Here is a 14,981-nt window from a genome sequence, read left to right as displayed (position 1 = left end):
CAATAGTAACACTGGGGACCTGTCATTACAACCTCCCTAACACGATGGGATCGATCATCGCGTCTTACTGCCTCCACCTCCAAAGCATGGGCCAAAGCATCCTTCAGAGTTTCATGATGTCTCAATCTGACAGCTGCTCGAACTTCTACATCGAGTATATTCCATCTATGAACGCTTGTACAAGTAGTCCCTCAACCAATGCAGGTGAAGACTGATACGCTTTTCAGTCCAGCTTCTCAACTTCCAATGCCCAGCACTGTAGAGTCTCGGCACTACGTTGCGCACGGTCCTTAAGCTGCGCCCGATACACGTGCTCAAGATGCTTGTCTCCATATCTGGACTCCAATGCCTCCACCAGTTGGTCATAAGTGACATCCTTACTGAGGGCCTCTAGTATAGTCAAGGCCTGATCGCGGAGGGCCAACGTGAGTGCTGTCATGGCCTGTGCTTTAGTCCATCCATTCATCCTCACCACGGCTTCAAACTGAATTTTATAAGCCGACCATGAAGATGTCCCGTCGAAAGGCGGTACTTTAAATCCATGTACTGCCGGTGTAGCTATAACGGGAGTGGCATTCCCAGTCTCAGATATGAGCTTGACCAAAGCTTTCTCAACATCTGTGATCTTCACTTCAGCTTTGGAAATTCGATTCTCATGCCGTTGTACCTGCTCTTCATGGTACTCAACCTGCTCCTTGATTACCTTTAAATCGCTGCCAATCGTTGCATGCAGTTCCTTCAGTTGACTTGCCTGCTCTTCTTGGCCTCGCTGGAGTTCTTCTTTCATTTGACGTGCCTGCTCTTCTTGGCCTCGCTGGAGTTCTTCTTTCATTTGACGTGCCTGCTCTTGCATATTTTTCAACTGATTGGTCTGCTCTTGCAACGCCGTCAACAATACAGATAAATCAAGCATAGCAGGTGCTGGAGTAGCGCCAGTGGTGCTGGCGGTTAAAACAGAGTCAGTTGTTTGCTGACCATCTAATGTCCAATCAGAAGATTCACTAAAACGTCGCTGATCCATCGCCTGTTGTCGCTGTTGACTTCGTGTACGAATCCCTTCAGTGTCTTCTTTCGGCATAACCGGAATGATTCACATCGCACTCCTGACACCAATTTGTTACGAGCTATGGGGCTCGGGATATAAATTCAGAACACAGTTTACCGAAACCGACACTTTTACTTAGATACACTAAAAAACAAAAACGTTATATAACTCGTTAAAAGAAAAACACAAATCTTCTCGAACGTCCTAATTTTTCGAATTGTTTTTTTTTTCCTTTTCTTTTCAAAAACATTCTTTTTTGTTTCGCCGCTCTCCGCATCATGGTGCTAGTCTTTTTTACAGCCGGCGCGACAATATTTATCCCAGTCCTGCAACAATCGTTTATATGCTTGGATCGAAAAACAATCTTCACCAAAACACTTTTGTCTGACTGCTGTCAGCGCCTTACATTCCGTTATTACATGAAAAGCGTCAAAATTAACAGTAGTATTACAAAATTCACAGTGCTCAATACATGGACTTAACATTCTTCTAATCATATTACATCGCACATATAATACTGCTTGTGTAATACAAAAAAGGTCTTTCTATATTCAGATAGGTCATCGACCCCCATTCATTAAAAACATCCAAATACCATTTATTATATTTATAATTAACCGCCTTATATTTAAACTCAGTTATATAATTATTCGCCAAACTCATTAAAATATCGATTTTATTTAACATTAACATTATCAGATCATTTCGATAACCAGATTTCTGCAACAAAGACACAATTCGATCTGCCCACGCTACTCTTTGAGAGATTAAAAATATTTTAGCGGACTCTGTAAGTTTTCTAGCAGACTGTTTGCATAACCATTTTAAATTATTTTTTATTATATTAAAATAAAGGGGGACTCTGAAACTCCAAATATAGGCCTATATATAATATACGATGGAATCCATCTCTTTAGAGAATATAAACGCTTAATAAAATTAATTTGTATATTATCATATCTATTTCTCCAATAAAAGCCCCAAATTTCAGATCCATATAACAATACTGATTGAATAAATGACTCAAATAATTTTAATTTATCTTTCCAACGTACCAATCTACCAGATACACAAGCTTTAATAATCTTATCATTTCCAAAGGTCGCTTTACTGTGAATATACTTTAAATGTTTTAAGAAACGCCCATTAGACTGGAAAACTACACCCAGATACTTATAGGCTACTCATCAACTACATCTATTTTGCGATTTTGTAAAAACCAATTCTCATTATTAGAATGTTTTTCTCCATTTCGAAATACCAGTATTTTAGATTTGTCAATGTTAACAGACAGTTTTAACTTTTGTAGTGTGTATCCTAAAAAGTCAATCATTCTCTATAGACCTATAGGCGAATCTGCCATAACAACCAAATCATCTGCATATGTCAAGATTTTCATCTCCGTTTCCAAAAGATCAATGCCCACCAAATTAGAGTCGTTCAGTTTACTTACAAGTGGATATAAATATAAATTAAACAGTATTGGACTCAATACACAACCCTGTTTCACACCTTTTAACGTGAAAAATAGATCAGTCGTACCCTCCTTAGTAGGTACGCACGCCTCTGTATTAGTATACAACTGAATCAAAAAATTTACAAATTTATAGCTCAACCCAATCTTCAGAAGTTGACTGCATAAAAGATCTGTATCCAACGAATCAAATGCCGACGTCAAATCAATGAAGAAGGCGTAAAGTTTATCTCGTTTCTTCTTTTAAGACTTCTGTATTAAGGCATATAAAACAAAAATATTATCCGATGTCGAAAAACCAGACCGGAAACCAGCCTGGAAATCTAAAAATATTTTAAACTTATTCAGCCGATATCAAACTCATACATAAAATTTTACAAAAGACTAGAAATTGTCGGTAGTAACGAAATTGCTCTATAATTATCAGGTAAATCTTTAAGTCCCTTTTTAAATATAGGAATAATCTTACATATGCGCCAGTCTAAAGAAATCATCCCTGATTGATAAACATTATTAAACAGACCTACCATATATCCAATCAGATCTGGGAAATTCTTACATAGTTCCACCGGTATCCCATCAATACCTGGAGCCGTACCATTTTTCATAGTAGCTAGAACCTTTTCGACTTCCTATTCTGTTATCTCCGTATCCAACAACTCGTCCTGCCAATTCATACACCAGTTATATACAGACATATCCGGTAAATATTTATTAGAATGAAATTTCTTTGAAAAAAAAAGCTACCCAATCAAGATCTGGCAGCTCCCTGTATTTACTCTTAACAAAGAAATCGCCAGAACTGTTTACTATCACCAGACGCCAAATTCTTATTGATCTTATGCAAAAAAAGCTTTTCCTTAGCTCTACATAAATTGCGAGTCACATTAGGTTCTTTAACAAAATTCTTCACAGCAACACTATTTCCACTCTGCTCGTCTCATACTGTTCAACGCCTGATTTCTTCTTGCAATACTCAACTTACAATCCATATCAAACCACACGAAATTGGAAAATCCAACCGGCCTTTGACACCAATATGAAAATGATGATTTAATAAAATTAGTTAAACCTTCGAACGTTAATACTGACTGACTCTGAATCGCACACAATAGTTCCCTATACTTATAATCAGGGCTGTGGAGTCGCGTAAAAATCTACCGACTCCGACTCCGACTCCGGCTAAAACACTAAAACTCCACGACTCCGACTCCACAGCCCTGCTTATAATTTATCTTTCCACTACCTTCTTCCCTCCAAAAATTCTCTCACTCTTACTCAGACCTCTTAAATGATTTTCGAATTTTCTTCTTAGATTTACAATCTAAAACTACACTTATCGGAAAATGATTACTATACACTTTATCTAATACAGAAAACCTTGTTACAATAGATAATCTAATCTATTTCTAGATTAACAATAGCTTCGTCCAAATTTTCTACCCAGGACTAGATTCTATCAGTTTTAGCAATCATTCTTTCCAATTTCTTATTCTGCTTTAAATTTAACTCAATAAGTAACGATATCCCATCCTTAATATTAAATTCTCCCTGAAGTAACTCCAAGATACTCGTCTCCTCCAATGGGTCAAAATGAAAAATCTGAGATCTACTATCCGACTGACTTACTGGTCTTCCCTTTAGACATGACGAAACAAACCAGTGAGCTTACCTGCAAAAAATTAAACAATTATTTAAAATACGCCCAATAGTGCCGACCATAAACGCTGCTCTTTCTACATTAATTAAAATATCTATAACCGTGAGGCAGATAATAGTAAGGGCTTATCACACCAATGATAATGGGCACAAACGCTCAAGAATCAAAGTGAAAACATTTAATAAAACAAAAAAGAATGTACAATAAGATGATTACATAAGTATAGAAACCGAAAAATCCAAAATGCATTACCGGGGCATAACAGGAAGAAATCTATTATAATGGACTATTTTCCAATAGAAAAATCATCAGTTGGTATTTACGAGAGGTTTTAGTATACTGAAAAAATTATACAATGTGACAAAAATAAATTTAAAATCAAACATAAAACTATGCCTAAAGCTATACAATACAAAGATGAAAACGTCGCCATGACTGTATATGCAATAAGCATTATCAATGTAGACAGGAGTAATATTTCTTCATAACGTTGTATGGTAACGTGATTAACAGGGTGCTGATACAAAAATAATTATGAGTTAGCCGAATTATCGGTTTACAGTTATAAACTAATGTTATGCAGTCATTTTAAATTATAAACATACCAAAAACAACAGGACAACAGAGTTGCAGGTTCAGACATTTCTACAAGATGTAGAGAGCGGTTACAACGAAGGTGTGTTAACTTACACATCTGGAGCACAAGTGGTGACAACATATGATGCAGCCAGATTTCGTTGTTAATTTAATCTATTTCATCCTTTAATAGATGAGTGTAAGATCTTGGATACCCCCGTTATTAATTAATTAAAAGTTTAAATAGTATTAATGAATTTAAGAAATAATATTTCTAATTTTTGATGGAAAAAGTTTAAGTTAAAAACGAATGAAACTGGTAAAACACACTTTCTTTTCAACGGAAGTTCCACATCCTTTCGTTTTTCCCTTATCTTCGAAAATATGAGTCACACAACGTACAGTTACCCCTCTGTAAATCCCACTCATCCTGCTCACGTGGGAAGAATACAATATTTTCATTGAAGGAAAACATCGAAAAAGGAGACTTTTTTGGTTTTGCTTAGGGAGTACGCCACCGACTCTAAGAGAAGAAAGACGTATTCCATGCCGTCTCTCCATAGCCAACGCCCAAGGTTCATAAAAAGTTTGTCTCTATGTTCCCGAATGAAGAAAATGTTTTATGAAGTGCCGCCTGAGATTTACAAGGGACTAGCTGTTACCCGCGACTTCATCCACGGAGGTTTTGCGAGCAAACCCCATTTACATTCAATATTTCAATAACCATAGTAATTGTTAGGTCTATATAACACCTACCGCTGAAGAGAATTGCCGAGAATCAAACGAACTATTTTCAATTTGATCAATTCTCTGGAGCGTTTACAATCGTTCTATACTCGAACCAATATGCAATAACAAATTCTAATTTAAAACGGTTCGAACATTTTTAAAATCGAAATAGATAAAAATATTTATAACAATGTCTGAAATGTTATCCATTTAATCCATTTAATACACCTAAGTACTCGATGAAGACTAAAACTTCTCCCTCTCCCGCCTGCGGGAGAATTTCGAAAAATTCCTTCTTAGTGTGCATTGCCGTGGCATACCCTACTAAAACGCAGATAAAAACAAAAAATCGCATTTAAAATAGTACAGTAGAAGCCGTTTTTCCGGTTAAGCCTTAATCCTCTCCCTCTCCCCCCCGCGGGGAATTTTCGTAAAATCCCTTCTTAGTGTGCGTTTCCATGACGTACCCTAACTGTCTACCAAATTTCACCTCTCTACGTTAAGCGGTTTGCTCTCGGCGATGATGAATCAGTCAGTCAGTTAGTCAGGACAAGCAATTTTATATATTTATATATTTAGACAAGAATGAGAACCTGAAGAGAACCAGAGAAATTAAAAACATTCACATCGATACGAATAGAAAGAATACAGAAGAATATAAAATTTGTGAGGTAGTATGATTTTTGAACCGAAGTGTAATCTCTCTCTCCGCGACATACATATTAATACGTTGAAAGTATAATTTGTATATTTGATCTCGTTTTATTGAATGTTTAAAAAAAGCCTCATATATGTCTGAATCGAAAGATCTCCTCTCCGTATTAACGAATTAACCGCGAGTTAAACCTCGAGATAATTGTTTAACTGGTGTCAAAAATCCTGACAAAGAGAAGAATTTGATTTCGAAATCACTCTTCCCCTCGGCATTTACTTTAAAGCCTTCCTAAATAAAGTGAGCCAATCTAACGATTGTGTGTCATTAATTAAGAGATGTAGAAAAACTCTATGTCCTTGAAAACTCACACGAGGGCCGATGCACAAATATGTGCCCATTATCATTTGTGTGATAAGCCCTTACTATTATCTGCCTCACGATTATAGATATTTTAATTAATTTTACTTCGGGCTAAAATTAATGTCTATAATAATAATTATTTCTACAATTTAAAAAGAACGGAAACTTTCAATGCAAAATTGAGAATGACTCGATTATTTCCCGATAAATGTTCGACAGATAAAAGTAATGAAAACGATAAATTACGGGATGTTAGAGAAGTCAATTATTATTTCGCGAATGGCATATAATCTCCTCACCAGTTTAAATACAGTAAATTCTTACTTATTCTAATTATTGCAAAAAATGTAAAATATGTAAAATTCTTCATTTGTTTGAAAGTGTCCAAATAAGAAGAAAATAAAAAAATGAAAAACTCGTTAATTAAGAAACTACGAACATTTTAAAATTATTCTTTGGAAATTTTTAAATACGAAATGAATTTGTGTAAATTGTAAAATGAACGGAAGTACGCATTACTTTCATTTTTGCAGTGTCAAGTTACTTTATTCGTGGAAACAAGAATATACATTTATTTGAATTCTATTCCTTGAAATTTACAGCAAGATATAACCTTGTGCTCCGTTTTTAGTACTTCCGCATAAATGTCGTAGAATCCCTGAAAATTCCAAGAAAATTGCATTAAAATATATTCGGAACGTTAGAAATACACGTTGGAAGTTGATTGTACTCGCGACTTACCGGTACAAAAATTTTGGGTATAGTGACGCACATCTGCATTGGTCCCTTTTCAACTTGACGCATGTTTCGATTTCCAAAGTTCCTAAAGTCAGATGGATTGTTAATACAAAAGTATTCGGCATTTTTATCTTTCATACATTGCTTAATCATTTGGAACACCTGTGACACAGATAATGTCCTGAAAAGTAAATTTTAATGTTTTATTGAGAAAATATACATGAAGTAATTCGAAATTTTTTAAGAATTTTTTAGTCGTTATAACTTAATAGAATTATATCAAATTACTATCTTATATATAGTCATATTAATCCAAAAAATCATTTTTAGTTGAAGGTCTCACAGCACTTCTAGTTAGAAAATAAAGACTTTATTGCACAAATTGTACGCAGGCTACAAATGCATTTCGGGTTGTAAATCTACAACCCCTCTTCAGTGCTGTTAGAAAAACAACAATATAATTAAGAACCCGACATTACTTATATTGTAAACATAAACTTTTACAACAAGCACTTACATGTTTCATAGAAAAACGACAAAAAAAGATTCTATTTACACAATTTGTATTTTTCACAAATACAGTAGAGCGTCATTTATCCGAAAGTCTGTTATCCGAAACGTCGGTTATCCGAAAGCATTCCAGTCTGCAAATTTAAATTTTCGCTAGTGCTGTGGCGCTGCAATCTTTGGCTATATCTTGGGCTACGCCAATATTTTTTTTGTTGGTGCGTGTGTTTTAGCTGTCAGCACTGGCGCTTTTGTGTGGTGTTTGTTTGAGGACAGTGTGTCGTGCTGAATCGAACGTTTTTGATACTAGATCAACTTCTAAAGCAGGGGTGTCCAACCCGCGGCCCGCGGGCCGCATGCGGCCCAAGGCAAGTTCCAATGCGGCCCAATAAACGTGTAAACAAAACCGACAAATGTTTTAATTTTTTTATTATTTATTTATTTCAACGGCATAAACTCAAAAAAAAAGTTTCACAAAGCCGTAAACTTTTATTCATATTTTATTTTTGAATGAAAAGAAAATATTTTCAAATACTTGGAGATGTGTGAATGCGGAAGGATTACTAAATAAAGCTGGAGTTGTGACTCAAAGGATTATAGACCCAAATTTGGGAAAAGGAGGGAAAGATGAGAAAAAACAAAAGATGTAGTAGTGAGAAAGGTTAAATAGATCTTCTGTTGACCCTTAATTTTCCAACCTTTCTCACTTTTTTATCTTTTGTCCTTTCTCTCCTTTCCCTGCACTTGGGTCTATAATCCTTTGATTCACAACTCCAGTATTATTTACTATTTTTTCCAACGTTGCAAGATTTGGCTACATTGCGCCAAATGTGGCTACTTTTTTTGTTCGATGCAAAAAATATCATTTGGCGCTTTGGCTACTTTTTGGGCTACCTATTATTTATATTAGTTGAATAAAAATGCACTTTAAAATGGTGTTTCGTTGCTTTTTATTAATTAGAGACCCAAATATAACAAACGTCTGTGTCTTTCAAATAAATTTCCGTTTGTCTCTTTTATAATAAATGAATTTATCTATTTCTAAGTAAAAATTGAAAGTGTCTGTAGAAGTAATTTTTTAAAATATCCTTTTTTCTTGATAAAGTTTTAATACTTATTATTATAATCTAGACATGTTAATTTTTAAATATACTTGTATATTGGGCCACAAGTATATATTATATATACTTGTGGCCCAAAACTCCTTGACTTCTTCCACTGCGGCCCAGAAAAACAAAAAGGTCGGACACCCCTGTTCTAAAGTATATTTTTTTTTCATTTTATATTTTTCAATATATTTATTTTGTTTGTACAAAATAAAAAAATAATTTTTAACGATACAATAGTCACGATTATTATTTTAAAAAGTTTTTGTTAGGCTTAACATCGACGAAAATTCAATGCGAAGCGACAAGCAACGGAGAAAAATTTCAACATGGGTAGGTTAATATATTTTTTCGTACATAATCGATTGTCCGAAAATAAGTTATCCGAACAACCCCATTCCACAATTCATTCGGATAAACGACGCTCTACTGTATACATTAATTAAAAAATCCACTATATCGTATAAAATATAATGTATATTTATGGAAACAATATATAAACTTGAATATACAGCTAATTAATATGCATCTATGTCCTTAATTTAATCAAAATTATTCTTTCAATCACTATATCAGTGTATTTCTATTAATAGGACTTATGATAAGTCCTATTAATAGAAATACACTGATATAGTGATTGAAAGAATAATTTTGAATATACAGCATTCATATTACACAAAGAACATAAGAACACGATAATAAAATTACTCTTAATTTAAAATATCTTAAATTAAATTCTGTAAACATACATGTTCTTATCGCATTTGCTCTTGTCTTCGCCGGATTTTACAGCAGTTAAATGAAATAAAGCACTGCACGGCATGTTTTCTCGAAAATTCCAATCTATCCAAACAGTAAACGGCTTGTTGCTATTGATTGGATATGGTTCAAATCTTTGGACGGAATATTCTAATTGTCGACTGTTTTCATCGTCTACGAACGATACAAAATGTTACCAATGAGTCGCGGTAAATTAAAAATCACCAAACACTTTAAAAATCAATTCATATTTCATAGTTAAAAGATAATTCACATCATTAAAAACATTAATTTAAAATATTTTATCGATTTTCCATTTTTTATGGTTAATCGAATAACATATTTTACCAATAAGTATGAGTGCCAAATGTTTTCCTAGATTAATGCAATATTACGAAACGGTGAAAAACTGCACGAATAGAACTACGACAAAGAGTTTCTCGTATTGCAATAAAGCCAAAATTCTATTGTCTTGGCAAAAGGTTAAAATTATTTAATTAATAATAATAAATTCAAAACGCACTCACCGCAATACGATACTTCGTAACACTTTACCCACGAAAATTGAATTAGTATAAGAAAGACGATCAAGGCGTACGACATATTTGCCATCTTATAACAATTCTGTCGGGAATAAGATAAATAAATACCTATAACTGGGTTTTTATTGGCTTGATTATTTACGGGGGGACTGTTTGCCGAGCAACAGCTGCTGGTCGACGAAATATGCAAGTAAAGTTTCACTTTTTCATTGTCTTGTTAATAATGGTGAATTTTAATTTAATTTTCATACTCTGTGATAAATACAAAGACAAATATTTTAGCTTAAAATTAATTAAGTATATTTTAATTAAAATAAATGAACGAAAAAATAAAAAATAANATAATGGTGAATTTTAATTTAATTTTCATACTCTGTGATAAATACAAAGACAAATATTTTAGCTTCAAATTAATTAAGTATATTTTAATTAAAATAAATGAACGAAAAAATAAAAAACAACGTCAACATTTTACTTTCGTACGTTAATGCTGGTCACGTATAATTCAAATTCAGGAAGTCGACATCAGCACTGGAGTTTATTCAGCCGTAAAAATTCCTCCCGGAAGATTAAATCCAAAGAAATTTGTAATATATGTGGATATTATTTAAACATTATTAAATACTATAGAAAATTTTTTGTCGTTTTGTGTCCGAGATTTGTGTAGTTCGTTACTGATGCCGTAAGTGATAAATAAATATTTGTAATCAAGCGAGGTGATGTTCTTTTTTCTCGTACGGTGTCTTGGATTCTATAAGCTGCAAACTATTTAAATTAATTTTTAATCGACTGACCACGGTGTCTTTTTAGGGTGCCAGTTAATTAAATTGTGTTGACTCTTGTAAAGCGAGGAACAAACACGTGAAGTGTACGATTGGTTATTCTGTGTAGCCAAACTCGAAACGGGCTCGACTATGTAAATATTTAGTAACAATCGAATCGAAAATTCAAGGGTTGGAAACTCTGAAACAAATAATTTACACAGATTTAATGATTTAATTTGTTTATTGCGCACATCACTGCCAGAAAGCGGAAAATAATTTATCCTACGCGTAATGATGCCAACGAGTTTCTCTTCTCAACTATGAATTTGGTCACAGTATAATGTCAAACACTCGATTTATGCGGAAATTATCATTTCTAATGTTATTCGGGACAATAAAAGCGATAGTGTATGTAGAAAAAATATTTGCTTATTGAAAGCAGTCTGAAAATCAAGCGGATAATGCAAATGAACTTGGTTTGCACGCATAATAGTATTCAAAAACACTTTAATTAGTTATCTAAACATATAAAATTATTTGTCCTCACTGACTGATTCATCATCGCCCAGAGCAAACAGCTGTACCTAATAAAAAGGTGAGATTTGGTACATAGAGTACATGAAAATGCACATTAAGAAGGGATTTTTCGAAATTCCCTTGCAGGAGGGAGAGAGAGAGAGAGAGAGTATTAAGACTTAACCCGAAGAACGGATTCTACTGTACTATTTTACATATGTTTTTTTATTTTCAACTACGTTCAGTCTTCATCGAGTACTTAAGTGTATTAAATTGATAACATTTCAGACATTGTTATAAATATTTTTTATATATTTCGATTTTTTAACGAAATGTTCGATACCATTTTAAATTCGAGTTTGTTATTGCATATTGGTTCGATTATAGAACGATTGTAAACTATCCAGGAAATTGATGAAATCAAAAATAGTTCGTTTGATTCTCGGCAATTCTCATCATTCTCAGCGGTAGGTGTTATATAACAATTACAATGGTTGTTGAAATACCGAATATAATTGCTTGCAAAATTCGCGCGAGCGAAGTCGCGGGTAACAGCTAGTTTTTTTTATAATTAGAAGTTATATGTTAATTTCTGGTGGTGTCGAAAAAGATGAATTGAAATTGTAAATAGTATCACAGTAAATGAGAATGAACGCATCAAACTCATTAGTAACAGGCCGAGCACGACATTTATTTAATTATAAAAATTTAACAATTGTTTTTGGCAAACATTTTAAGGCTGTTCGTGATAAGGGCTTCTTATTAAATGTTATTGCTTTATATTTATTATTATTCGTTGCAGTCTTTGTATCGTGTAATTTCTGGTGGTGTCGAAAGAGATGAATTAAAAATGTAAATAGTATCGCAGTAAATGAGAATGAACGCATCAAACTCATTAGTAACAGGATAAGCAGTTGTCATTCGTCTGCAATGGCGCCTGTGCTGGTCCACCTGAACAAACATACGTTTGCAGAGCAGATTGCTTCGTTACTTCCGGGATTTGAAATGCAACATTTAAGAACGATTGGCCTTTATTTATCGCAAATAAGCGTATATATCTCGCTTTACGGCTGTACATCATACTTTTCCCAAACTGCTTATATGTCTCGTAATTGGGTAACAAATTTTTTTTTCTAAATAATAGTTAGTTACTACGCTTAGACAGTTACGAGAAGCGACGAAAGGAAACACCATTCGTATGCGTTTTATTACACGGAATATTAGCATCGATACATTCAAAAATTGTTCAGTAATTTTATGTTTACTATTCTCAGGAAACAATAAAGCAATAAATTAATAAAGTCTAACATATTGAATAACATAGAAACACGACGTTTTCTACGAATATAGCAATGGGAATGAATTTGAATAAAAATTTTGAATTTTTTATTTCCGTGAAATACACGAGATAGGTTAACAACCATTCAGCGCAAACATTAATTCTAAATTATGCCATGACCAACTTGACCAACAGCGCTAATAGCAGAAAGTGAATTTGTATAAATTTATGGTCATAGTTACAAATACTTTATTCGTAATTTGTATTAATTAAAAATGAAAATAAGTTAAATTTTACCATACTTAAAAATGAATTTTTTCCATACGCAACGTTGGTCTCTTTGCCCAATCCGAAGAGTAAAATAGCACGTTTATCATTCGATTACCTTACTATAGACGTTGTGGCCTCATAGTGGCATAATTTAAAAGTAATGCACGCAAAAGCGCTGACGTTGCTTCTGTTTCCTCGCATTAATATAGCATGAAGCCGAAGCCGAGTTTGCATGATGTTCTTTGATGCAATATTAGTAATAGAGTAATGAGTGGCACTAATCACAAATTTAATTTACACAAATAATTTATAAATAAATTTTTAAAATCGTGGCACACAAATTTATTCTAAGCGAGGTGGTTCGTAAAATTTGTTAGGAATTGTTCATTTAATTGTTGATACTGGCAAATTAAATTCCATTTTGCAAAATTAATATGTTGTATAATAAATACGATTTCAAATTTGTAATTTTACATATGTATTCCTAATTTAGTTTATCCGCAAATTCCGAAGTAATCGTGTTAGATAAATCGTGTCGCCGACTGATGATATCCCAATCAACATAATTTTAAAAATGACGAATAGTACGTTCTTCTAATGGCGAAGACGAGAAAGTTTCCCCAGTCGATGGGGGATTGTGAATTGTCTACAAAGAAATATAGAATTCTTTTTCATATTATTCGTTTTTTATTTGAATACAGATTTAAAGTGAGTACAAATACAAAATAATATTTGAATACGTATATATCAACAGAATAATGGATTTAAATTGAGTACAAAATTATTTTTGAGAAAAGGTAATCCTGATACTGTACATTCTCCAAATCCTTTTTCATCTCTGTCAGTGATGTCTAATGAATCTGTTTCTTTAAGAGTTGGATGCATAAAATTATTTGAGCGATAGCTGTTCCATCCTCAAAAATAATAATTTCTGCCCCAAAATTTTACATCACAACTCCAACGTTTGCGAAGTAGTCACAATCAATTACTCCCGCATTAAATTAATTATAATATTATTCAGAAATAAAGTCTTATTTCAGGTTTCTGATATGCCGCTAACAATTCGGGAGGGACTAGGGTCTTTTGCTTTGTCATCAGATTTTTTTTCTATTACTTTACCAATTAGTCCTCCTGTCATAGACAATAACGTCGCCAGTAGAAGAGGAAGGAATCCACCAGATTAAATAACCAAAACTTTTTTTGGTATTTAAAGGAACGTGTTTTTCACTTAACTTCATGATTATTTTTTATATTTTCGTAATTTATGAACATCAATGAGTACATTTCCTCTCCGTAAATTATCGCATATTTCTCACAAAACTTTAGCTTGATCGGGTGTAACTTCTTTCAGCATTGCTCTTTTTTGAGAAGGAGTAGTTTTGTCTAAAAGCGCCAACATATGATATAATTTTTCTTTAAGTTCTTCATTTTATCGTTAAGTATATCCAAAAAATACCTCGTTCATCCAGAAAACATGAATCCCTCACCGAAAGTATCTTGTTCGTTTTAGGGAAAAAATCCAGTAACAAATAACCGAATTCCTTTTCTGTTGCTTTTTTATGCGCATCCATAAAAAAATTAGATTTTCCTGCAAAAGCTTGTCGTCCGAAACAACTTACTTGACTTTCGTCGCGATTATTTTTAAACAAAATCAAATAATGCGTATTTAAAGTTATATCTTTCATAATTGTATTTTTCGGAAACGGATTTTGCATTATCAGGATCACGTTTACATAATAATGGTGAGACTCTGTCGTGAACAGGAAGGCAGTTTTTCAACTGAGTTCGTGCATCGAATCATCAATTATTACTAAATCCCATTCTTGCCCATTCTTGCACGGATTCGGGTAGACTATACACGAATGTAATATTTTTTTCGTTTCGAAAAACGGAAAATATACAGAATAACACCGTAAAAAATTGTTTAATGATTTTTCATAAACTTTACAACAAATAATTTTTCTTATTTATTGTTCTCGAAAGACTAGAAAATAGAAAATG

At 33.3% G+C, this 14,981-nt stretch overlaps 2 protein-coding genes across 2 annotated transcripts; both read right to left on the bottom strand.

The window, feature by feature from the left end:
- Positions 1-223: 223 nt before the first annotated feature.
- LOC111628383 lies at positions 224-1,240 on the bottom strand. The gene has a single exon (XM_023372157.1). It carries the CDS (start codon positions 1,076-1,078, stop codon positions 224-226), a length of 855 nt encoding a protein of 284 aa, XP_023227925.1. The 5' UTR covers positions 1,079-1,240.
- Positions 1,241-7,028: 5,788 nt separating this feature from the next.
- LOC111628386 lies at positions 7,029-10,231 on the bottom strand. The gene is made up of 4 exons (XM_023372161.1): positions 10,137-10,231; positions 9,600-9,783; positions 7,241-7,418; positions 7,029-7,157 (listed from the first exon to the last, which is right to left on the bottom strand). The coding sequence occupies exons 1-4, from the start codon at positions 10,219-10,221 to the stop codon at positions 7,071-7,073; spliced, it is 534 nt and encodes a 177-aa protein (XP_023227929.1). The 5' UTR covers positions 10,222-10,231; the 3' UTR covers positions 7,029-7,070.
- Between the last annotated feature and the right edge of the window lie 4,750 nt (positions 10,232-14,981).

The sequence above is a fragment of the Centruroides sculpturatus genome, unplaced genomic scaffold (genome assembly GCF_000671375.1).
Source record: "Centruroides sculpturatus isolate CEXI.00-Female unplaced genomic scaffold, Cexi_2.0 scaffold483, whole genome shotgun sequence".
NCBI classification, from domain to species: domain Eukaryota; kingdom Metazoa; phylum Arthropoda; class Arachnida; order Scorpiones; family Buthidae; genus Centruroides; species Centruroides sculpturatus.
Note: the sequence above shows the minus strand (reverse complement) of the source record. Positions and strands in the feature narration are given on the sequence as shown.